This window comes from Nerophis ophidion, linkage group LG10 (assembly GCF_033978795.1).
Source record: "Nerophis ophidion isolate RoL-2023_Sa linkage group LG10, RoL_Noph_v1.0, whole genome shotgun sequence".
In the NCBI taxonomy this organism is placed as follows: Eukaryota; Metazoa; Chordata; class Actinopteri; order Syngnathiformes; family Syngnathidae; genus Nerophis; species Nerophis ophidion.
This window is the reverse complement of record NC_084620.1, coordinates 54041486-54067491: the sequence shown is the minus strand read 5'-3', so window position 1 is coordinate 54067491 and position 26006 is coordinate 54041486. Positions and strand designations below refer to the sequence as shown.

Sequence of the window (26006 nt, the reverse complement as noted above, 5' to 3'; positions counted from 1 at the left end):
ACGCATTTTTTCTTCATATATATGACTAGATAATGCATACATTTATGTGCAAAACATGCAGATTTACTAACATGAACTTATTTAGTTGTGAAAAATATTTTAATAAACAACAACAAAGTATTCTCAATACCTTTACTGCGGCCACTTGCACGATGTTGAGTGCTAATCCAGCTACTTTGGTAGTAAACAAACCAAGTACCTGATAAATGTTACAAACTGCGCCTTCATTTATTAGCTCATATTTTAAGTTTTGGTGTCTTCGAAAAGTTTAGGCCTCAAACACTACCCGCCAAAATGTGTGCCTTCCACTACTGCCCCCTATCTACATAAATGTACATAAATAAAAGTAAGGCCTACATTTTGTAATTGGCTTAATGGTTTACAATAATCAATAAAATCTTGGAGAATGATTTACAGCACAAAAGCCCTTAAATTGATATATTTTTTAAACACATTTAAAGTGATTTAGTTCACCCTTTTTGTCTTTTTTTCCATATTTTTTCATTATTATTATTTATTAATATTTAATTCTCTCGTTATCTGCTTTTGTTTTCTTTCCTTGATGTTGAAAGTGCCTTGACTTTTGTGTGAGTTATAAATGTGTGTGTTGTTCAATAAAAAAAAAATTACAAACAAAACAAAATAAAACTACTACCCTTAGGTTTTATTTTGTTTATTTTTTTTTATAAAAATAAAATAATAAAAATAAATAAAATTACTGCCTTTTAGTTTTATTTATTCGTTTTTTTTTTAATTGAACAACTAACATACTTTTATAATTCACACAAAAATCAAGGCACTTTTTACATCAAGGAAAGAAAACAAAAACAAATAATGAGAGTGTTAAATATTAATAAATAGTAATAATAAAAAATATGAAAAAAGAGCTAACTAAAGCCCTTTTTGTCTTTTTTTTAAATATTGTTTATTATTATTATTTATTATTATTTAATATTCTCCTTGTTTGCTTTTTTTCTTTCCTTGATGTTTGTGTGAATTATAAATGTATGTTTGTTGTAAAAAAAATAAAAATAAATAAGTACAACTACTGCCCCCTATCTAGCTGGCCCTGCAACTACACCTACAGACTCAAACAGCAACAACACCACAGCTAGAAAGTGGGCGTTTTGTAAGAATATCCCTTTTATTAACGTGTCGAATTAAAACATATGTGAAAACTACTGCCATTGCATGTGTGTCGTATGCCACTAAGACAGTAAAGTTCCTTAAAATCTTCAAAATGTCTGTTGTTGTGGTGTTTTACTGACACCCAGTGGCTGCATCTGTCACTACACCCAGCGTTCATTAAGGGTTTATGTAAGGTACACACGTGACACATTATTTATTCATATATTTTACTAGATAATGCATACATTTATGCGCAAAACATGCAGATATACAAATAAAAATGTACATTTATTTATTAGCTCCTATAAGTTTTGGTGTCTTCGAAAAGTTTAGGCCTCAAACAACTACCCGCCTACCACTACTGCCCCCTATCTCGCCGGCCTTGCAACTACACCTACGGACTCAGAGAGCAACAAAGTGGACGTTTTTTAAAAATATCCCTATTTTTATTTACTTGTCGAATTGAAACATATGTGACTAAATATAAATAATGTCACCGAGGGGCCCACGTGTGCTTAGGAAGCGTGTGGAAGAAAAAAAAAAAAAAAAAAAAAAAAAAAAAAGCACGCTGCAGGAAAGTGACCACGCTCGGGAACGTGTGGTGGCTCCTGACCAATCAGAAGCCGCGGAGCAACATGCGTCATCGAGTGGGCGGAGACACGACAGAAGGTGCGGCGCGAGGAGCGAGCGACCGTACGGTGGTGCTTTTGCTGCTGCGAGTAAATTCAGCCTTTTAGCCTCCAAAAACACCCGCTACGGCACCGAAAACGAGCGATAAAGAAGCGGGAGGAGTTTAGAAGAGCTAAGTGGATATTTTTATTCCGACCAGTCGACCTTATTTGACTTAAGCGCCGTTTTTTTGTGTATTTACATAACCATCCTTCCAGAAGCCTGGGCGGTGACAACATTCAAGTCACTTACGGTTCGTTTCTTTTTCCACTTTTAACATAAACTGTCTCTTAAGTGCAGTTTTGCGTAAACTAATTTAATTCTTCGTGCATTTCGTGTTTAATTTGTAGGTGTTTTTTTTTTTTCACAAAAAAACAAGTTATACAACGAGGTGGGCTCGCCTTCGTGCCCCGCAGGTCCTAGCGCCCGCCCGTTCGTCACGTTGTGAACCGTTTCTTTTTCCACTTTTTAACATAAACTGTCTCTTAAGCGCAGTTCTGCGTAAACTAATTTATTTTTTCACGCATTTTGTGTTTATTTTGTAGGTTGTTTCCCCCCCCCCCCAAAAAAACAACAAGTTATACAACGAGGTGGGCTCCCCTTCGTGCCGCGCAGGTCCTAGCGCCCGCCCGCTCGTTAGTCGCGTTGTGAATCGTTTCTTTTTCCACTTTTTAACATAAACTGTCTCTTAAGCGCAGTTCTGCGTAAACTAATTTATTTTTTCACGCATTTTGTGTTTATTTTGTAGGTTGTTTTTTTTTTCACAAAAAAAAAACCAAGTTATACAACGAGGTGGGCTCGCCTTCGTGCCGCGCAGGTCCTAGCGCCCGCCCGCTCGTCTGTCACGTTGCAGGAGCGCGCCTTTTGGCCAAATGCTTCAGTCTCCGACACGTTCCAAGTTCTTTGTCACCATGGAAAAGGTTTTATTAGAGCAAGGCTAACTCCGGGTCGAGGAAAATCGAACAAAACGCCCCCGACTTGCTTAGTGTACTTTACATACAAAGTGTAGTTGAGGTGGAGTGAAGGAGACAACGTTTCCACGCAGAAGACATCCGTCCAATTGAGTGATGGTCGTTAATACGATCCACTGGTTCAGAAAGGGCTTGCGGCTCCACGACAACCCATCCCTCAAGGAGTCCCTGCTGGGGGCCGACACCGTCCGCTGCGTCTACATCCTCGACCCCTGGTTTGCCGGCTCGTCCAACGTCGGGATCAACAGGTGGAGGTGAGTCCCGCCACAGGTAGTCCACACAGGACTCCGGCCCCTAGAACAGGTGTCTAAAGTGCAGTTCAAACCCCGGCCGAGTCATGCCAACGACTATTAAAAAATGGGAACCGTTACCTGGGAGTTAAATCACCAAAAATGATTCCCGGGCGCGGCCACTGCTGCTGCTCACTGCTCCCCTTAAATATCAAGGGTGATGGGTCTAATGCAGAGAATAATTTTGCCACACCAAGTGTGTGTGTGACAACAGTTGGTCCTTTAACTTTTACTTAACACATTGTAAAGATAAAATAAGAACATCCATCCATTTTTTACCGCTTGTCCCTTTCGGGGACGCGGGGGGTTGCTGGAGCCTATCTCAGCTGCGGAAGGCGGGGTGCACCCTGGACAAGTCGCTACCTCATCACAAACATTCATACAAAAAAAAAAAATTTTGGAGGGAAAAGTCTTCATTAATAGTTAAAGTACCATATGTTCCCCAAAATTTTTTGGGAAGCTCATCTTGTATTTGACATTGTTTATAGCAGGGGTCGGGAACCTTTTTGACTGAGAGAGCCAAGAAGCCAAATATTTTAAAATGTATTTACTTAAGAGCCATATAATATTTTTTTAACACTGAACAGAACTAAACACGTGCATTTTTAAGTAAGACCAACATTTCTAGAGTATAATAGGTCTCTTATTCTTTGTAATAACATTGTTATTCTGTAGCTAAATGTGGAGGGGGCGTGGCCTGCGGGCCTGCAGCGAAGCGGGGTGTTGCCAGGATCGGCCTTGAAATCAGTGACAGGTGTGTAGATGGCCCACCTGGGCCTTGTTGTTTAATCATCTGTTACAAGCAGCAGCCAGGAGGAGAGACGGGGTTGGGGCTGCGCGAGCGAGAACGAAAAAGAAAAAAACAATTGCTGGAAAGCAACTGAGAGACTAATTGAAAAATAAAACAATATTGTAACCCTGAAACAGGCTCTCATGTCGGTGCTTGGTGGTCTGAAGAACCCCCAGGAGGGCAAGCCCCACACTAACCAATAATAAATAAATAACTTCTTACCTTTAACGCAACTTCTTGAACAGGTGCGGTAGAAAAACGGATGGATGGATTAAAAATGCATGAGAATGTTTTATATTTTGAACGTTATTTTTAACACTCTGATTACAAGTGGAATTAGTCATTATTTATCGTGTTAAGCAACGTCAGCTCAGATTTATCCGAGAGCCAGATGCAGTCATCAAAAGAGCCACATCTGGCTCTAGAGCCATAGGTTCCCTACCCCTGGTTTATAGTGTTAGGCGCTATAAGTGTTCAACTTCAGCCCTAAACCCTTTCGACCTGCAAAATTGTCAATTTATGAACGTACAACTGTTTGTGTAAAAATGTTTGTTTTGTTGACAATTGACCGAAGAAATTACAAACTAAACTAACTAAGTACCAGGGATTGTCACATAGAGATCATCCTCTGCATTTGACCCATCACCATCACCCTCCTGGGAGGTGAGGGGAGCAGTGAGCGGCAGCGGTGGCCACGCCCGGGAATCATTTTGGTGATTTAACCTAACGTTAACACGGCCTGAGTGTTTTGTTCACCCCCTAGTGGCCAATTCTACTTTAGCGTTGGTATTTTTAGTTCATATGAACTTGAAGAAAGGGACTAGCAGTAGAAGATGGATGGATTGAATTGGTTTTAGTATCTTTAACGCACAAAACCCAAAATCAGTGAAGTTGGCACGTTTTGTGAATGGTAAATAAAAACAGAATGCAAATCCTTTTCAACCTATATTCAATTTTATAGACTGCAAAGACAAGATACTGGTAAACTTAGCTCATTTAGAATGTGATGCCTGCAACATGTTTAAAAAAAAGCTGGCACAAGTGGCAAAAAAAGAATGAGAAAGTTGAGGAATGCTCATCAAACGCTTATTTGTAACATCCCGCAGGTGAACGGGCTAATTTGGAACAGGTGGGTGCCATGATTGGGTATAAAAGCAGCTTCCATGAAATGCTCAGTCGTTCACAAACAAGGACGGGGCGAGGGTCACCACTTAGTCAACAAATGCGGGAAATTGTCCAAACAATTTAAGAACATTTTTCAACGAGCTATTTGTAATATTTATATTTTGATTTATTGGTCCCCATTGGTGAAATTCAGTTACACTGCCGTACATTTAAACATAAACATCACAAAAATAACAAAAAGACATCATACATGACCAACACAGTTACAGGGTGGTCAGCCGGGCCTGCTGTTAAGGGCGGCTATAGCTGCAGGAATAAGGCTTTTCTTGAGGCGGGCCCTCCGGAATTGGATGGTTCTGTACCTGTGCCCTGATGGTAGTGGGGTTATGTATTGGTGTAGTGGGTGACTGATATCCTACTATCGTTTTTGCCAGTCGAATGATGGACCTGTGGTTTGAATCTGAAATGTTGTGTGTGGGTAGGCCGATGATTTTAGCTGCTACTGTATTTTTGTAATGCATGTGAGTTTGGTCCGGTTGGTTCCAGAAAGCATGGTGAAAAAACATGTGGAACAGTACATAAGGATAGGTTGAACAATGCTTTGGTAAAGTAATTTTCGGATGGCAACAGTCTTTGTTGACTTTTATTATGAATGTCCGTGGTGTCATTTAAATATGTAAGCTATAAAAATGTAATATAAATAAGGTTCAACATTAAGGTTGGCGGCATAGCTCGGTTGGTGGAGCGGCCGTGCCAGCAACTTGACGGTTGCAGGTTGGATTCCCGCTTCCACCATCCTAGTCACTGCCGTTGTGTCCTTGGGCAAGACGCTTTACCCACCTGCTCCCAGTGCCACCCACACTGGTTTAAATGTAACTTAGATATTGGGTTTCACTATGTAAAGCGCTTTGAGTCACTAGAGAAAAGCGCTATATAAATATAATTCACTTCACAAGTTTGATTGAATGAAATTAAGAACTTCTAACTACCACAAATTGATTAACGTGGACCCTGACATAAACGCGTTGAAAAACGTATTCAGGTGTTACCATTTAGTGGTCAATTGTACGGAATATGTACTGTACTGTGCAATCTACTAATAAATGTTTCAATCAATCAATCAATGCTGATCAAAGGTGAGTTCATTGTCCAAGGGTACGCCCAGGTATTTAAAAGTGTCAATCATCAAAATGTTAAGAGAGTCCGGAGAAATCACTGCAGGTAAGCGATGATATTTCGGACGTTCGAGCCCTCAAAAAGCGACATCAGTGTGTAAAGGATATCACCACGTGGGCTCAGGAGCACTTCGGAAAACCACTGTCAGTAACTACAGTTGGTCGCGGCATCTGTAAGCGCAAGTTAAAATCTACTATACATTTATCAACAACACCCAGGAATGCCTCCGGCTACCCCGGGCCCGAGCTCATCTAAGATGGACTGATGCAACGTGTAAAAGTTTCATGTGATTTATTAGTTCCGGTCATGCTTAACGATTTGCATACATGATTACACTAATCAATTCCCGGAAGGAGTAGGAAGAAGTCCGTCTCGGTTAACATTACGCCTTTTTAAAACTATAGCAATTATGATGATTGGTTCTCGCCATGTGTTGACCAGGTCACCTGCTGTTTACATAATATCATAGAACACGTGTTCACTTCCTGCGGTGTTTCCTCTGAATGAAGCACAAGGATGGCTTTTATTGTGCGGGCGTCCCCTGCTGTAACTGGCGAGGGTCTCCAACAGAGCATCCACGTTTTTATTATATAACTGAATGACGCAGAGGCTGTTGTTGTTGTGTGCAGGAAACGAACATCCGCCACTCGAGCGTTCAGCAAAACTTGATCACGTGAACTGTCCACGTTATTACTGAAGTGGGTCAATGTGTTTGTAGGACCCCCAAACCCCCCCACCCCCCCTTCCGCTCCACCCTCTGCCTCATTCCTGTCTGTGTGACCTACTTCGGCAGTGAGCCCACCCAACTATTTCCACAGATCACAGTCGCCGTGAGCGCTAATCCTTACAGAGCCGCTTCCGTCACATACCCTCGCTGATGGGGTCGAGGGCCTCGTGTTTGCCCCCCCGCCCCCAAAGTGGAGGAAATACAGGAAGTTGTACTTGAAATTGTGAGTTGCTTGACGGCGCCAACATGGGCCAGCTGACCACAGATTTGGTTTGTTAGTTACTACTACTAGACTAATTAAAGGAGATTTTCTTATTTAAACGGGCATGTTTATGTGTCATACTTGATCATTTCGCGATATCGCCATATTTTTGCTGAAAGGATTTAGTAGAGAACATAGACGATAAAGTTCGCAACTTTTGGTCGCTAATAAAAAGCCTTGCCTGTACGGGAAGTAGCAGACAATGTGCGCGTGACGTCACGGGTTGTGGAGCTCCTCACATCTGAGTATTGTTTAAAATCATGGCCGCCAGCAGTGAGAGCGATTCGGACCGAGAAAGCGATGATTTCCCCATTAATTTGAGCGAGGATGAAAGATTTGTGGATGAGGAAAGTGAGAGTGAAGGACTAGAAAAAAAAGACGATACAGTGGGAGCGATTCAGATGTTATTAGACAAATTTACTAGGATAATTCTGGAAAATCCCTTATCTGCTTATTGTGTTACTAGTGTTTTAGTGAGATTATATGGTCGTACTTGTACAACCTGAAGGTCGGCCCCGCACCAGTCGATGGGTGGTGGCGATGCCCATCTCTGCCCTTCGCAGGGGATCCTCTTTGAAACACGATCTTTCGAAATGATCGCTGCATAATACACTGTACTTTGGTGTGTGTGGTCCAATCCAACTGCGTTCGCTTGACATCTCTGTTCCATAGTAAAGCTTCACCGTCATCTTTCGGGAATGTAATCAATGAAACACCGGCTGAGTTTGTGTTGCTAAAGGCGGCCGCAGTACACCGCTTCCCACCTACAGCTTTCTTCTTTGAGGTCTCCATTATTCATTGAACAAATAGCTAAAGATTCAGCAACACAGATGTCCATAATACTGTGGAATTATTCGATGAAAAGAGACGATTTATAGCTGTGAACGGTGCTGGAACCAAATGTCCTCTACAATGCGTGACGTCACGCGCACGCGTCATCATACCGCGACGTTTTAGCATGATACTTCCGCGCAAAATTTTAAATTGCAATTTAGTAAACTAAAAAGGCCGTATTGGCATGTGTTGCAATGTTAATATTTCATCATTGATATATAAACTATCAGACCGTGTGGTCGGTAGTAGTGGGTTTTAGTAGGCCTTTAAAGGGCTGCAGGTATTGATTTAGTCAGCGAGTAATCTATTCAGTAATTTGAGAAGTTGATTAATTTTTAATGTGCGCCACAATCAAACACAACCCTGTTACAGCTTTTATCTTTAAACAACACACAGAGGACCGATAAAAGACCAGCTGATCCTGATTCTAAATACTAGTTTAGGTGTGATAATAATTTAGAGAATGTCAAAAATTTGACGTCAATAACTAATTCAAGGGTGCTTGAAAGGTTTGAACATTTAAAATGAGTTAGACAGCGCTTGAATTGATATGATATCATGAACTAATAATGAGTTAAAAAAACTTTTGATGATATTACAGACCGTAGATGGTGAAACCTCTAAATTGCTTGTAATAGCTGGTTGACAAATGTTGTTCTTAAACTGTTGGGCAATTTGCTCACGCATTTGTTCACAAATGGGTTACCCTCGCCCCATTCTTGGTTGTGAATGAGCATTTTACGGAAGCTGCTTTTACACCCAAAATAACAAAGTTTACAAGTTAGAACGTTAAGTGTCTTCTTGTCTTTGCAGTCTGTTCATCTGAATATAGTTTGTAAAAGGATTTGCAAATCATTGTATTCTGTTTTTATTCACCATTTACACAATGTGCCAACTTCACTGCTTTTGGGTTTTGTACAGTGAATTTCTGATTTTGTGAGTACTGCATATTTACTAACTTCTGGAACGCTGTACAAGACACATAACTGAAATTAAATTTAATTAAGGGTGTAACGGTACACAAAAATTTTGTTTCGGTACGTACCTCGGTTTAGAGGTCACGGTTCGGTTAATTTTCGGTACAGTAAGAAAACAAAAAAATATATTTTTTGGTTGTTTATTTACCAAATTTGTAAACAATGGCTTTATCCTTTTAACATTGGGAACATTATAATAATTCTGCCAACGTTAATCCACATTAAACTGCCTCAAGTTGTTGCTTTGATTAAATAAAATGACAAAACCTTTCTTCTACATATAAAAAGTGCAACATTTAACAGTTTCAAGTCAACTCATCATGCTTAATTCCATCCATCCATCTTCTTCCGCTCATCTGAGGTCGGGTCGCGGGGGCAGCAGCCTAAGCAGGGAAGCCCAGACTTCCCTCTCCCCAGCCACTTCGTCTAGCTCTTCCCGGGGGATCCCGAGGCGTTCCCAGGCCAGCCGGGAGACATAGTCTTCCCAACGTGTCCTGGGTCTTCCCCGTAGCCTCCTACCGGTTGGACGTGCCCTAAACACCTCCCTCGGGAGGCGTTCGGGTGGCATCCTGACCAGATGCCTGAACCACCTCATCTGGCTCCTCTCCATGTGGAGGAGCTGCGGCTTTACTTTGAGTTCCTCCCGGATGGCAGAGCTTCTCACCCTATCTCTAAGGGAGAGCCCCGCCACACGGCGGAGGAAACTCATTTGGGCCGCTTGTACCCGTAATCTTATCCTTTCGGTCATGACCCAAAGCTCATGACCATAGGTGAGGATGGGAACGTAGATCGACCGGTAAATTGAGAGCTTTGCCTTCCGGCTCAGCTCCTTCTTCACCACAATGGATCGGTAAAACGTCCGCATTACTGAAGACGCCGCACCGATCCGCCTGTCGATCTCACGATCCACTCTTCCCATCATGCTTCATTTGTTAGATTAAATTAGATTAGATAGTACTTTATTTATTCCGTCAGGAGAGTTCCTTCAGGAAAATTAACATTTTCAGCACAATCCCATTCAAGTTTAGACAAACATTACAGGAAGACAGAACAGGATCGCTGACGGGTCTGCCGGCTTCCAGCGCCGGCAGACAGCAATTGGGAAGTCTGTAGTTGACTTTTATTATACACAAACACACACACACGCACGCACACATGCGCGCACACTGCAAAATGAGCTAATGTAACGCTAAAAGCTAATTAGCCTTCACCTCAACTATGAGCGAGCTGAGCTGCAGTTTAAGTTTCTAGAAGGTCAACAGGCTCATAGTGATGTTTGTAATAGTTGTGACTGGGAAGGGTTTTTTTTATAATTTGGGGAGTGTACGATGTCCGCTGCTCACCTGCTAAATACATATCTGCTCATCTCGACGCCGAATCACTGACTCCATGCTTTCTGAATACACACTGCTGATTGGCTTTGTATGTAACCAATCAGATGGTTGTGTGGGCGGGACAATGCTGGGTGCTCACTACTCAGACAGAGGCAGAAAGCGGAGCAGCTTGCTAAGAATTTAGTTTACAAACTCGTTCGATACACCCTCGTACCGAAACGGTTCATTACAAATACACATACCGTTACACACCTGAATTTAATACAAAAAGAGTTTGTGTAAAAAAAAAAAAACATCATCCAGATCACTAGTGTGCTTCCAGCTACCGATTTTGGTTGCTCCAATATTAGTTGCACTCATTTTCGTGTGTGTTTGCTCTGCCCACACAAAGCAAACAAACATGTTTATTTCCTTTGCTCTGTGAAAAATGGGATTTCTATCCTCCTTAGATTCCTGCTGCAGAGTCTGGAGGATTTGGACTCCAGCCTCCGCAAACTCAACTCCCGTCTCTTCGTGATAAGAGGCCAACCCACCGATGTCTTTCCCAGGCTCTTCAAGGTGACACCGTTATCCCGTGCAACCGTGCCAAGCAGACACCGACATGAAAATAATCTCCTCTCTCTCGCTCGCTACCCCAGGAGTGGAATATATCCCGTCTGTCTTACGAATATGACTCGGAGCCCTTTGGGAAGGAGCGGGATGCCGCCATCAAGAAGCTGGCGTCAGAGGCCGGCGTGGAGGTGACGGTGCGCATCTCCCACACGCTCTACGACCTGGACAAGTGAGTGCCTCACCCCGTGCCCCGACACCTCATTCCTTCCCCGACCGCCACTCAGCTGCAATTCCCTCCCCTTGCAGGATCATCGAGTTGAACGGCGGTCAGTCGCCCCTCACCTACAAGCGCTTTCAAACCCTCATCAGTCACATGGACGCCGTGGAAGAGCCCGCCGAATTCATCACGGCCGAGATCAAGGGGAAGTGCTCCACGCCGCTGTCCGACGAGCACGACGACAAATTTGGCGTGCCGTCGCTGGAGGAGCTGGGTGAGTGACGACACGGACGATACTGAACGGCTGATGTCGAAGATGAGTGTGTGACGTGTGTGACGCTCCTCTTGCAGGTTTCGATACAGAAGGCTTGTCGTCAGCCGTGTGGCCTGGAGGAGAAACAGAAGCCCTCACGCGGCTGGAAAGACATTTGGAGAGGAAGGTCAGTCAATTTAACCACCTGTTGCTTTACTAATAGTCATGGTCACTTTCGCTATAATATTGACTCTGTGTTTATCTAGAACATACACACACATACCACATGATACATCACACATGCATGCATACAACATGATACATCACACATGCATGCATACAACATGATACATCACACATGCATGCATACAACATGATACATCACACATGCATGCATACAACATGATACATCACACATGCATGCATACAACGTGCTACATCACACATGCATGCATACAACATGATACATCACACATGCATGCATACAACATGATACATCATGCATGCATACAACATGATACATCACACATGCATGCATACAACATGATACATCACACATGCATGCATACAACATGATACATCACACATGCATGCATACAACATGATACATCACACATGCATACATACAACATGATACATCACACATGCATACATACAACATGATATATCACACATGCATGCATACAACATGATACATCATGCATGCATACAACATGATACATCACACATGCATGCATGCAACATGATACATCACACATGCATGCATACAATATGATACATCACACATGCATGCATACAACATGTTGCATCACACATGCATGCATACAACATGATACATCACACATGCATGCATACAACATGATACATCACACATGCATGCATACAACATGATACGTCACACATGCATGCATACAACATGATACATCACACATGCATGCATACAACATGATACATCACACATGTATGCATACAACATGATACATCGCACATGCATGCATACAACATGATACATCACACTTGCATGCCTGCAACATGATGCATTACACATGCATGCATACAACATGATACATCACACATGCATCCATACAACATGATACATCACACATGCATGTATACAACATGATACATCACACATGCATGCACGCAACATGATACATCACACATGCATGCATACAACATGATACATCACACATGCATGCATACAACATGATGCATCACACATGCATGCATACAACATGACACATCCTACATGCATGCATACAACATGATACATCACACATGCATGCATGCAACATGATACATCACACATGCATGCATACAACATGATACATCACACATGCATGCATACAACATGATACATCACACATGCATGCATACAACATGATACATCACACATGCATGCATACAACATGATATATCACACATGCATGCATACAACATGATACATCACACATGCATGCATACAACATGATACATCACACATGCATGCATACAACATGATACATCACACATGCATGCATACAACATGATACATCACACATGCATGCATACAACATGATAAATCACACATGCATGCATACAACATGATACATCACACATGCATGCATACAACATGACGCATCACACATGCATGCATACAACATGTTGCATCAACATTTCCAGTTTCTCTATTCAACATGTTCGAAAAGGAGTTTGTTTTTGAGTTTATTTAGAGCAGGGGTTGGCAACCTTTAGCACTCAAAGAGCCATTTTGACCCGTTTCACAAAATAAAAAAAACAATGGGAGCCACAAAACTCTTTTGAAATTAAATAAAACAGCGTACAAATTTTTGTTTTGTTTTGTGCTATGTATAAACCTGGGGTCTCAGACATGCGGCCCACACCTTTTGCCGCTTGACAACATCAAAATTGCCAACCATCCCAATTTATCCGGGAGACTCCCAAATTTCAGGGCAACTGTTCTCTCGAATGTCTGCCGATTTTCGCCCAAACGACGATATTAATGGCGTTCTGTGATGACATTGTGCTTAAAACCCTCTACATACGTAACGAACAGCTTGTCAGCCCATTTACATATTGTACGTGGCTTCAACAGACTGCAAGGCATACTTGTTCAACAGTGTGACGGTCTCAAGCCGTCGTGCGGGTTCCATGGACCACCAAGCACAGACATTTTCGAGCAGTTGTAGACTTCTTTATTTTTAATCAAGGAAAGTCTTTTGCGGCTTGCTTTTCAGCCGTCCGCGCTCTCACTGCTCGCTCCCCCCGTGTCGCTTTTCAGCCGTCCACGTCTTTTGCGTCTGGCTCTCGCTGTTGCTCTCTTCCTCGTTGCATGCGCTGTTTGTTCTCTTGCGTCTCCCTCTCGTTCCTTCCTTGTTTCTCCACTACTCCTCCCCACATTCACAGCTGCCGCCCCTTTTAACAGTGCAAAAGGATTTATAAATTGTGTCCAGGTGCGCGATCCACGCACCTGATCTCGCTAGTGGCGTCGCTCCCGGCACGCCCCGCCTCGCCGGTCGCTTGCTCGCATTCTCCGCCTCCTCGCCGCCATCTTGGGCCGGGCTCCAGCGTGCTCTGTCGGACCGTTGGCTCCGCCTCTCCCAAACAGCCATACAGGTCACACTGAGAGTGGCCGAATAAACAACTTTAACACTCCTACTAATATGCGCCACACTGTGAACCCACACTAAATAAGAATGACAAACACATTTCGGGAGAACATCCGCGCTGTAACACAACATAAATACAACAGAACAAATACCCAGAATTCCATGCATCCCTAACTTTTCCGGGCTACATTATACACCCCTGCCACCCCCAACCCCGCCAGCCTCAACCGACGCACGGAGGGGCGTGGTAGCAGGGGATTATAATGTAGCCCAGGAAGAGTTAGGGCTGCATGGGATTCTGGGTATTTTGAATGAATCTTCATCATTCAGATGTTGCGTTCAGGGCCACGGGGTGTAGGGAGATACGCAGTTGTTTATTGTCAAGTGGGCATGTCCAAAGTCTTAATGTTGATCCTCCAGGCTTGGGTGGCCAACTTTGAGCGTCCCAGAATGAACGCCAACTCTCTCCTGGCCAGCCCGACCGGCCTCAGCCCCTATCTGCGCTTCGGTTGCCTCTCCTGCCGGCTGTTTTACTTCAAACTCACCGACCTCTACAAGAAGGTATGTCCCGCTACACAAACATGGCTTCTCCTCCTGCGCCTCCTCGATTGATGTCGTTTATTATCAACTCTCTCCCAAAGGTGAAGAAGAATAGCTCGCCGCCGCTCTCGCTGTACGGCCAGCTGCTGTGGCGCGAGTTCTTCTACACGGCGGCCACCAACAACCCCTGCTTTGACAAGATGGAGGGCAACCCTATCTGCGTGCAGATCCCGTGGGACCGCAACGCCGAGGCCTTGGCCAAGTGGGCCGAGGGCCGCACGGGCTTCCCCTGGATCGACGCCGTCATGACCCAGCTGAGGCAGGAAGGCTGGATCCACCACCTGGCCCGGCACGCCGTGGCCTGCTTCCTGACGCGAGGGGACCTGTGGATCAGCTGGGAGGAGGGCATGAAGGTGGGCGAGAGAGGATGAGAGGTGGTAACGTTCCCCCTTTTTGAAAATGGAGATGATTTTAACTCGGGTTTTTTATTTGGAGGTGTTCGAGGAGCTGCTGCTGGACGCCGACTGGAGCGTCAACGCCGGCAGCTGGATGTGGCTCTCATGCAGCTCCTTCTTCCAGCAGTTCTTCCACTGCTACTGTCCTGTGGGCTTCGGACGCCGCACCGATCCCAACGGAGATTACATACGGTAAGTGGCACACTTTCGTCTACTCGTGACCTTATTTTTTGTATTTATTCATGTTTCTTTATATAGCCCTAAATAACAAGTGTGATTCATTGTCTTCATACTAGAGATGCGCGGTTCGCGGTCGGGCGGGTGACATGACAAAAAAATAGATTTTAAATAGATTCGGGCGGGTGGCGGTTGAACCAATTCGGAAATATATATTGTAATAATCCCAGGAATGTAAGGTCATAAAACTTCTTCGTTTGTCTTGTCTTTATTGCACAAGATGTAATACAACCACACAACAGCTCTCATGTCTCTAAAGCTTTTCCTGGGACAACTCGAACTATGGCTGGGCGATATGACAAAAAAATGTATCACGATATAAGTGTTTCATATCAGTCGATATCGATAATTATTGATTATAAAAAATAAAATAAAAATACTCTAAATAAAGACCAGGAGAAAAAAGGCTGAATTTAAGTACTTTTATTTTAAATATAACCTTTAGAACGAGGTCAGCATTAAGAAAAACTGTCAAATAAATGAAAATACTGGTCGATGTGCAAATATTGACATTAATTAAATGCTTACCCAGACTTCTCAACTATGCTGAGCGGTAGCATGTCCTTCGCTAATTGATACCACTGCATCCCTTATTTCTTTCTAACATTTTGAATTTTTGTCGTATGGCACTGCTGCCGAGTACCTCTCGATGGTGGTCTGTTGTTGCCGCTTTGGTGCTGTTCCACTTGCACCGGCTGATGTTGTGGCTGTTTGCTGCTGTACTCTAGCGGGTGAGAGCGGCTCAGGTGGTAAAATAAGTTTGTCGTGTTCCAAGACTTGGTCGGGACGACGAGCTTGCAAAGTTTGCAGACAGTATTACTGTGATTCGTATCGGACTTAAAAAATCCAAAATACTGCCAAACTGGAAAACGTAACGTTTCCTTTTTTATTTACAATTTCCTCTCGTGCTGCCGCACTCATATTCCCATTTCGTTGATTAACGTGGACCCCGACTTAAACAAGTTGAAAAACTTATCCGGGTGTTACCATTTAGTGGTCAATTGTACGGAATATGTACTGAACTGTCCAATCTACTAATAAAAGTATCAATCAATCGTTGCTTTTTTTTTTTTTTTTTCCTGTTAGCATTTCCCAGAATGCCTTGCGGTTCAGGCTCGGCCGTGATAGGTCGAGAGGATAAAGTCTTTCCTTTGCCTACACCCCCCAGAATGCCGTGCGGTTCCGGCTCTGCGTTTCTTACTATTTTTTTCTAACAGAACTCAGTGAAATTATCGAACCTTCTATCGACCCCATTTTCTATTGATATCGATCACATGTCTATCGCGATATATATTGTTGTTTTATCGCCCAGCCCTAACTCGAACTCTCTCTTCCAGTCGATGACGTCACTTCCCTTCCCGGAAGTCCCGCCCCCCAACCAAAGTCATTGGCTAACACCCCGTAGCCAGCCGCTACATTATACATAGTTAAATGTTATGTTGAAGAGGTTCATTTAGCCTACTGACGTGTGTTTATAAATGGTTGATTTATACAGGCTAGTAGGTAAAGTGTTGTAGCTGACAACTCTTGATGGTACAATCCATATAACACGTCACAGACAACGTCACGCTAACATCACGTGACACATCTGATGAAGGCTGCAGAAGTAAGGTAGCCCAAACTTGTCAGGTACAACACTTTACCTTACTAGCCTATAGAAATCAACCATTTATAAATAGTTAAATGTGGTTACCCACATACGAAAAACGAGCAGCCCTCTTTGAAACAGTATGTGGGCATACTTTTATTTTGAAGTGTCTCGTTTGGGCTGTCGACAGATGTAAGGAAGCTACTTCCGGGTATGGCCAATGATGTATTTGTCATTTGTTGGTATTTTACTTGGTAAAAAGTTATTTTTACGTTTGCAACGCGCTTTATTTATTACAGTTTTCACGGTGAATTTGAAGGGAAAGTAAGCCTTCAAATAAATCAGTTCAAGAAAGCCATTGTGTCTGTGCTATTTGGAGGGAGTTACACTTCCTAACCTCACTAATGCCTTGCATCGTCTATATTAGATATATAACAACGGGCGGGTGGGTGTGGCTTTGATGAAATGTTGGTTCGGGTGGGTGGCGGGTGGATGACGACTTTAGTGATGCGGTTGCGGATGATATAATTGCCTATCCACGCATCTTTACTCCATACCAATATTTTGGTACCGGTACCAAAATGTATTTCAATACTTTTCTAAAGAAAGGAGACAACAAAAATGGCATCATTGGTTTTATTTCAACAAAAAATTTAAGGGTACATTAAACATATGTTTTTTATCGCAATTTTGTCCTCATAAAATAGTGAACCTACAAGACAACTTGTCTTTTATCAGTAAGTACCGTATTTTTCGGAATATAAGTCACAATTTTTTTCATAGTTTGGCGAGGTGTGCGACTTATGCTCAGGAGCGATTTATGTGTGAAATTATTAACACATTATCGTAAAATATCAAATAATATTATTTAGCTCATTCACGTAAGAGACTAGGCCAGTGGTTCTTAAAGGGGGACATTATCACAATTTCAAAAGGGTTAAGAACAATAAAAATCAGTTCCCAGTGGCATGTTTTATTTTTCGAAGTTTTTTTCAAAATTTTACACTTCCCGGAATATCCCTAAAAAAAGCTTTAAAGCTCTTGATTTTCGCTATTTGCGATGCGACTGTCCATTTCCATGTGACGTCATACAGTGCTGCCAATACAAACAACATGGCGGTTACCACAGCAAGATATAGCGACATTAGCTCAGATTCAAGCGGTTTAAGCGATTCAACAGATTACGCATGTATTGAAACAGATGGTCGGAGTATGGAGGCAGATAGCGAAAACTAAATTGAAGAAGAAATTGAAGCTATTGAGCGAATAGCTATTGACGCTATTCGGCCATAGCATGGGTGTACCTAATGAAGTGGCCCATAGCATGGCTGCCTTATTAGCATCGCCGGTAAAATGTGCGGACCAAACGATCAGGACTTTCGCATCTTGTGACACTGGAGAAACTTAAATCCGTCGATTGGTAAGTGTTTGTTTCGCATTAAATGTGGGTATCTAGTTTCAAATGTACATACAGCTAGCGTAAATAGCATGTTAGCATCGATTAGCTGGCAGTCATGCCGTGACCAAATATTTCTGATTAGCACATAAGTCAACAACATCAACAAAACTCACCATTGTGATTTCGTTGACTTAATCGTTGCAAATGCATCTGCAGGTTATCCATTCATCTCTGTGCCATGTCTGTCTTAGCATCGCCGGTAAAATGTGCAGACACTCTGGCAAATTCAATAGGGGTCTGGCGGCAGATTTCTTGCCGGTGGTGCAACTTGAATCCCTCCCTGTTAGTGTTGTTACACCCTCCGACAACACACCGACGAGGCATGATGTCTCCAAGGTTCCAAAAAATAGTCGAAAAAACAGAAAATAACAGAGCTGAGACCCGGTGTTTGTAATGTGAAAATGAAAATGGCGGGTGTGTTACCTCGGTGACGTCACGTTCTGACGTCATCGCTAAAAGACCGATAAACAGAAAGGCGTTTAATTTGCCAAAATTCACCCCTTTAGAGTTCGGAAATCGGTTAAAAAAATACATGGTCTTTTTTTCTGCAACATCAAGGTATATATTGACGCTTGCATAGGTTTGGTGATAATGTTCCCCTTTAACCTTGTAGGAGGTACCGAACCCCACCGGTTTCATATGCTTATTCACCGAACCCTTATGAACTGAAAAATAAAATGTTTTTTTCCTAATTTAATCTTAATTTATAAATATTAATCATGAGATTATGTAATTATATTAAACAAATACTAATAAAGAAATATTTTTCAGGAATGTAAACATGATCCCATGTTTACATCTCATTGTGCAACATGTGAATGTTTAAATGGGAACCAAATGCGCTATCTGAAAGGGGTACAAATTATTTCCAAAGCAGGACCCCCACCCAAACATACAATACTAATAGACAGCTCCTGAAAATACAATATGTTTTGTTATTTTCATTGTAAGTGGGCCAAAACACTTATATTAGAAAATAACCTCATGGAAATGACTGCTGTCATTTGATTATAATAATAAAACATTCAGCTTGTTATTTAGTCAGGTTTGGGACAGGTGTGCTGCTGGTGTGGCCACAGTGCATGTGCACGTCTGCTGTCGCTCACATGTGCTCCACTGAATGCTAAAGGGGTTTTTGCCTTTGCTCACACATATGGAAAATTAGAGGGGACATTGTTTGGGGGTCTCCAAAATACGCCTATAGGGAGAAGTTGTTATTTACACGATGAGTCGGGTGTGTCTTGACACCCGCCGAACCCCTGAGGCCGACTCACCGAACCCCTGGGGGTCGATCGAACCCAGGTTAAGAACCACTGGACTAGACGTATAAGATTTCTTGGGACTTGGCGATTAGGAGTGACAGATTGTTTGGTAAAAGTATAGCATGTTCTATATGTTATAGTTATTTGAATGACTCTTATCATAATCTATCCATCCATCCATTTTCTACCGCTTATTCCCTTTCGGGGTCGCAGGGGGCGCTGGCGCCTACCTCAGCTACAATCGGGCGGAAGGCAGGGTACACCCTGGACAAGTCGCCACCTCATCGCAGGGCCAACACAGATAGACAGACACCATTCACACTCACATTCATAATATGTTAGGTTAACATACCAGGCACCTTCTCGGTTGGTTATTTATGCCTCATATAACGTACACTTTTTCAGCCTGTTCTTCACTATTCTTTATTTATTTTAAATTGCCTTTCAAATGTCTATTCTTAGGGCTTCACGGTGGCAGAGGGGTTAGTGCGTCTGCCTCACAATACAAAGGTCCTGCAGTCCTGGGTTCAATTTGCATGTTCTCCCCGTGAATGCGTGGGTTCCCTCCGGGTACTCCGGCTTGCACCCACTTCCAAAGACATGCACCTGGGGATAGGTTGATTGGCAACACTAAATTGGCCCTAGTGTGTGAATGTGAGTGTGAATGTTGTCTGTCTATCTGTGTTGGCCCTGCGATGAGGTGGCGACTTGTCCAGAGTGTACCCTGCCTGCCGCCCGATTGTGGCTGAGATAAGCGCCAGCGCAACCCCGAAAGGGAATAAGCGGTAGAAAATGGATGGATAGATGTCTATTCATGGGTGTTGGGTTTCATCGAATAAATTTCCCCAAAAAATGCGACTTATACTCCAGTCCGACTTATGTATGTTTTTTTCCCTTCTTTATAGGGATGCACCGATTAATCGGTAACCGAATATATTCGGCCGAATATGGCAAAAAAAGCCACATTCGGCCTTCGGTGGAATGAGTTAAATGCAAGGCCGAATAGTGGCGTGTGACGCAATGACGCAATTTTTCGACGCGGTGACGCAATCAACCAACGTGCAGTAACGCGGTGACGTTGGAACCAGGCGCCTTCGGAAAAATGTCAGCAGTGTGGAGATATTTGAAAGTGTCGGAAAGTGACAAAAGTATTGCAGTTTGCGACGAATGTTCAGCCAAACTGTCTCGAGGAGGTGCCTCGTGGCCGACGTCTTTGAGAGGACGAAAATGTTTGCGACTGACAGTGCCAAAGCAAACGGAATTACAAAGAAGGTAATGGGGTTTATGGCTTTGGATGATCAACCGTTTAGTGTTGTGGAGGACATTGCCTTTCAGAGACTCATTGAGCACATTGAGCCCCGTTACAAGATACCGAGCAGACGGTATTTCTCCGATGTGTGCTCTTTACATTGTGTGTGTGCTGTTTACATTATTAGCCTCTTGTGTAGGCTACCTGTATAAGTGTATGAGCTTACAAACACACACTTAATTGAGATTTACTTGAGCCTTCTGTTTACATTATTAGCCTGTTGTGTAGGCTACCTATATAAGTGTATGAGGTTACAAGCACACACTTAATTGAGATTTACTTGAGCCTTCTGTTTACATTATTAGTCTATCTACTGCGGCTAAGAAGACTTTTGCCAAAAGGACAATAATTCATTTGTTGTGGGCTTATCCACTTTAATGCACTTTATTTTTTTTTTGGAATGCATGTTTTTTTTTAAGGCCTAATATAAATGAAAAACTTTGTGCTTTTTTTGAAAAGCAAAGCCTACTGGAATATTAAAAAAATGTCAATATTCAATAAAAATGTACTTTATTTAAAAAAACATGTCTAAAAATTTATTGTAGGCTGTTTATGCAATATAACATTTTTGGGGAAAAACTGCATTCATTATTCGGTATTCAGTATTCGGCCTTCGGCCAAGCTTTTAAATTTTATTCGGCTTCGGCCACAAATTTTCATTTCGGTGCATCCCTACTTCTTTATTATGCATTTTCGGCAGGTGCGACTTATACTCCGGAGCGACTTATACTCCAAAAAATATGGTACTTTATTGACACAGGTGGTCGTGTGCCAGATAAAATGATGTGGCGGGCCAGATCTGGGCCCCGTGCCTTGAGTTTGACACGTGTCTTAAAGCACCTCTTCCTAGGGGTATTTCAGTGTTATAACTTCACCTTTATCATTAGTGTTACAGCCAAAATGCGTCCATTTTCCTTTTTCTGTCTACACACTGTCTGCTTGTAAGTACTCGGTGTGTATGCGCTGCTGAACATGCTCCTCTGCTCGTAAAACCAGCAATGTCACGACATGATGTCATGCCCGGGAACCGGTACTTTTCAAACAGAGTATATTATCCTTTTTGATTCATTATTAGCGCGATACTGTACCAGTCGCGGTATACCCTTCAACCCTACAACAAAGCTTATTTATTTTGAACAAAGTTAAATATAGTTTTCCATACAACACAATGAGAATGTTATATTGCTCAATTATTCTACCTTATTTCAATTATTGTGCAGAAATATGGGGAAATACATATCATAGCAACATAATGCCTTTATTTCTGTCACAGAAAAGAGCAATTTGAATCATTTTTAAAGTAGGATATAGAGACCACACAAATCCACTCTTCATTAGGTCAGGATTACTAAAACTAAAAGACATTGTAGAATTGAATACGCTATTAATGATGTTCAAAGCGAGAAATAAAGTTCTTCCGAAGGACATACAAAAGTTATTTGTGTTCACATCTGAAGATGAGAACCACAGAAGGCCGTATGACTTTAAACATCCAAGAGCGCGAACAAATTTGAAACAAATGTGCTTGTTTGTTGTTGGTGTGAAAGCATGGAATTCTCTAAGCAAAGACTTAAAAAGCTGTAAGAATATCTTTGTATTTAAAAAGAGTTATAAAAAGAGAAAACTGGAATTATATCAAACTGAGTTTTGATTTAGATTGGATGTGTCATTGTGAAAGTGCTTAAAGGAAAATGGAAAAGTATGTTGGAGTTTGGGTGTTGGTGGAGGGAACAGTTATAAAGTCATCTAAAATACTGTAAGTTGTGTTAAAAAAAAAAAGGGGCAGATAAATATAAGAATATAATTCTTCCATCTGCTTCTTTCTGATCATGGAAATGTATAAGAAAAAAAACAATGAAAGTGTCAATTGTACGTGGCTTTTAAATATGCATTTTCATGAAAGGAATAAAAATAAATGATGATGATGATGATGATGATACTGTACTTAACAACCCGCGTCTTTCCCTTAGCCGCTACCTGCCCGTCCTGAGGGGATTCCCGGCCAAGTACATCTACGACCCCTGGAACGCTCCGGAGGGCGTGCAGAAGGCGGCCAAGTGCATCATCGGCGTGCATTACCCCAAGCCCATGGTGAACCACGCCGAGTCCAGCCGCCTGAACATCGAGCGCATGAAGCAGATCTACCAGCAGCTGTCCTGCTATAGAGGCCTCGGTGAGGACCAGGAACCACGCATGAACCAAGAAGGACTTGTCTCTAACTCTGCTTCTTCAGGTCTGCTGGCGTCTGTCCCCTCCACCGCCAGCGGGAACGGCAACAACCCGCCGTCTTCAGATGCCATGGGATATTCCGTCGAAGCTCCGTCGAGTAAGACAACTTTAACTTTGGGTCTTTTTTTTTTTTTGCTTTATTTGACCTTCATGTTGCCGTGCACTTTCAGGCTATCAGATGCCGGCTCAGTCCCAAGGAGATTGGCAAAGCGGCGCCATGATGTACCTGCAGGGGGACTCCCAGAGCACACACCAGCATGGTAGGCGGGGCTTCCAAGGATCCACACGTCTTATGCTGACAACTTCCAATCCTACTAAAAACTGTTTATATTGCAGGTTTTGCCAGCGCTGGCAGAATGTCTTACACTCCAGGCAGCCGACAGAGTCCCGCACTTCAAAAAGGTAAAGATGGCTGCTCCATATACCGGTGTTTTGCAATCACTTGTGCCGTGAGATACAGTCTGCTGTGCCGTGGGAGATTATGTAATTTCACCTATTCGGGTTGCAAAACCTCGGATTCAGGAGGTACAGTGTGGTTTTCGTCCTGGTCGTGGAACTGTGGACCAGCTCTATACTCTCGGCAGGCTTCTTGAGGGTGCATGGGAGTTTGCCCAACCAGTCTACATGTGCTTTGTGGACTTGGAGAAAGCATTCGACCGTGTCCCTCGGGAAGTCCTGTGGGGAGTGCTCAGAGAGTATGGGGTATCGGACTGTCTTATTGTGGCAATCCGATCCCTGTACGATCAGTGTCGGAGCTTGGTCCGCATTGCTGGGAGTAAGTCGGACACGTTTCCTGTGAGGGTTGGACTCCGCCAAGGCTATCCTTTGTCACCGATTCTGTTCATAACTTTTATGGACAGAATTTCTAGGCACAGTCAAGGCATTGAGGGGTTCCGGTTTGGTGACCGCGGGATTAGGTCTCTGCTTTTTGGAGACGATGTGGTCCTGTTGGCTTCATCTGGCCAGGATCTTCAGCTCTCACTGGATCGGTTCGCAGCCGAGTGTGAAGCGGCCGGAATAAGAATCAGCACCTCCAAATCCGAGTCCATGGTTCTCTCCCGGAAAAGGGTGGAGTGCCATCTCCGGGTTGGGGAGGAGACCCTGCCCCAAGTGGAGGAGTTCAAGTACCTAGGAGTCTTGTTCTCGAGTGGGGGAAGAGTGGATCGTGAGATCGACAGGCGGATCGGTGCGGCGTCTTCAGTAATGCGGACCTTGTACCGATCCGTTGTGGTGAAGAAGGAGCTGAGCCGGAAGACAAAGCTCTCAATTTACCGGTCGATCTATGTTCCCATTCTCACCTATGGTCATGAGCTTTGGGTCATGACCGAAAGGATAAGATCATGGGTACAAGCGGCCGAAATGAGTTTCCTCCGCCGTGTGGCGGGGCTCTCCCTTAGAGATAGGGTGAGAAGCTCTGCCATCCGGGAGGAACTCAAAGTAAAGCCGCTGCTCCTCCACATCGAGAGGAGCCAGATGAGGTGGTTCGGGCATCTGGTCAGGATGCCACCCGAACGCCTCCCTAGGGAGGTGTTTAGGGCACGTCCAACCGGTAGGAGGCCACGGTAGAAGACCCAGGACACGTTGGGAAGACTATGTCTCCCGGCTGGCCTGGGAACGCCTCGGGATCTCCCGGGAAGAGCTAGACGAAGTGGCTGGGGAGAGGGAAGTCTGGGCTTCCCTGCTTAGGCTGATGCCCCCGCGACCCGACCTCGGAGAAGTGGAAGAAGATGGATGGATGGGTTGCAAAAAATGTATGCAAACCAGTACCGTATTTTTCGGACTATAAGTCGCAGTTTTTTTCATAGAGTACACCACCTCTACCGACGCAAGTAGGGAGGGTGGGGGCGTGTGTATTGTAGCCCGTAAGAGTCAGGGCTGCATGGAATTGTGGGTATTTATTCTGTTGCCTTTATGTTGTATTACATTGCGGATGTTCTCCTGAAATGTGTTTGTCATTCTTGTTTGGTGTGGGTTAACGGTCCCGCACATATTTATAAGTGTTAAAGGTTTTTTTTTTATGGCCACCCTCAGTGCGACTTGTGTAGCTGTAGACCAAACAGGTCTTGCAACACCACACGTGTGTACTACTCAGCCAAATGTGAAAAACAATTTGGCTTGAACACTGCCTGCACAGAATTCAGCGGGTGCTAAGAACAGTGCCGTTGCAACACTCCATGAATAGTGTGATTGTGTAAAACTCGGCCTTGATTCGATGGGGACTTCAGTGAAAATTGTGAATTTTGGGTAGAATGACGCTGTCAAGTTCCGTTCATATTAAATTTGCGGGCCGCACATACAGTAAATTGTCATATCTGAGCGCGGGCCGCATGTTTGAGACCACTGTTCTAGACAGACCCAACATGCAAACAATGTCGATGTTTACACTTTCCCAACATCCTATGTTTACTTTCCCTTTCCTTTTTCTATTTAGCCCTCCATGTCTCACCAGGGCCTGAGTTCCCAACGAGCGGCAAACGCCACTGCGAAGACCCCGGCAAAAGCAAAAGCTCCAAAATCCAGAGACACTAACTTGCAGAAGACTTGGTCACTCCTACTTTCACTTCTGCTTAGTCGAGGACAGGACTTCAGCCCACTTCCTGTCCCTTCTGCTCCTGGTAGGACTTTTCATGTGGTGAGGCCACACCGCCACTTGTGTTGTATATAAAAAACTTGCTCACATACAACCTGTACATAATCCACTACAGTATGTGCGTCTTGTGTAGCCATAGATCCATGATATATATTTTTGATATGACAAAACATGTAATCGCTGTTTCTTCTTGGACATTTTTCCTAAAAAAAAATGAATAAAAAGATGACATTTGAAGTAAATAAATGTATAAAAAAAATATCATAAAGCAGCTTCATGTAGAATTCATCTCCGTTTGTTTTGAGCCTGTAAGATTTGTTGATTTCAGTGCAAGTAGACTTAGTGGAAGCACTAGAAAGTGCAGCAATAACACTGCCTCCATCTCTTGTGCTTGTTGGATTAAAACCACGTCAACACACCAAA

General features: G+C 43.3%; 1 protein-coding gene across 1 annotated transcript; it reads left to right on the top strand.

Moving 5' to 3' along the window:
* The first annotated feature begins 1783 nt into the window (after window positions 1-1783).
* Window positions 1784-26006, top strand: cry1a (cryptochrome circadian regulator 1a). Its single transcript, XM_061914126.1, has 13 exons — window positions 1784-3022; window positions 10733-10841; window positions 10922-11064; window positions 11142-11326; window positions 11404-11492; window positions 14335-14475; window positions 14556-14867; window positions 14950-15101; window positions 22735-22937; window positions 22998-23090; window positions 23164-23253; window positions 23330-23395; window positions 25425-26006. Exons 1-13 carry the CDS (start codon window positions 2865-2867, stop codon window positions 25520-25522), a joined length of 1839 nt encoding a protein of 612 aa, XP_061770110.1. The 5' UTR covers window positions 1784-2864; the 3' UTR covers window positions 25523-26006.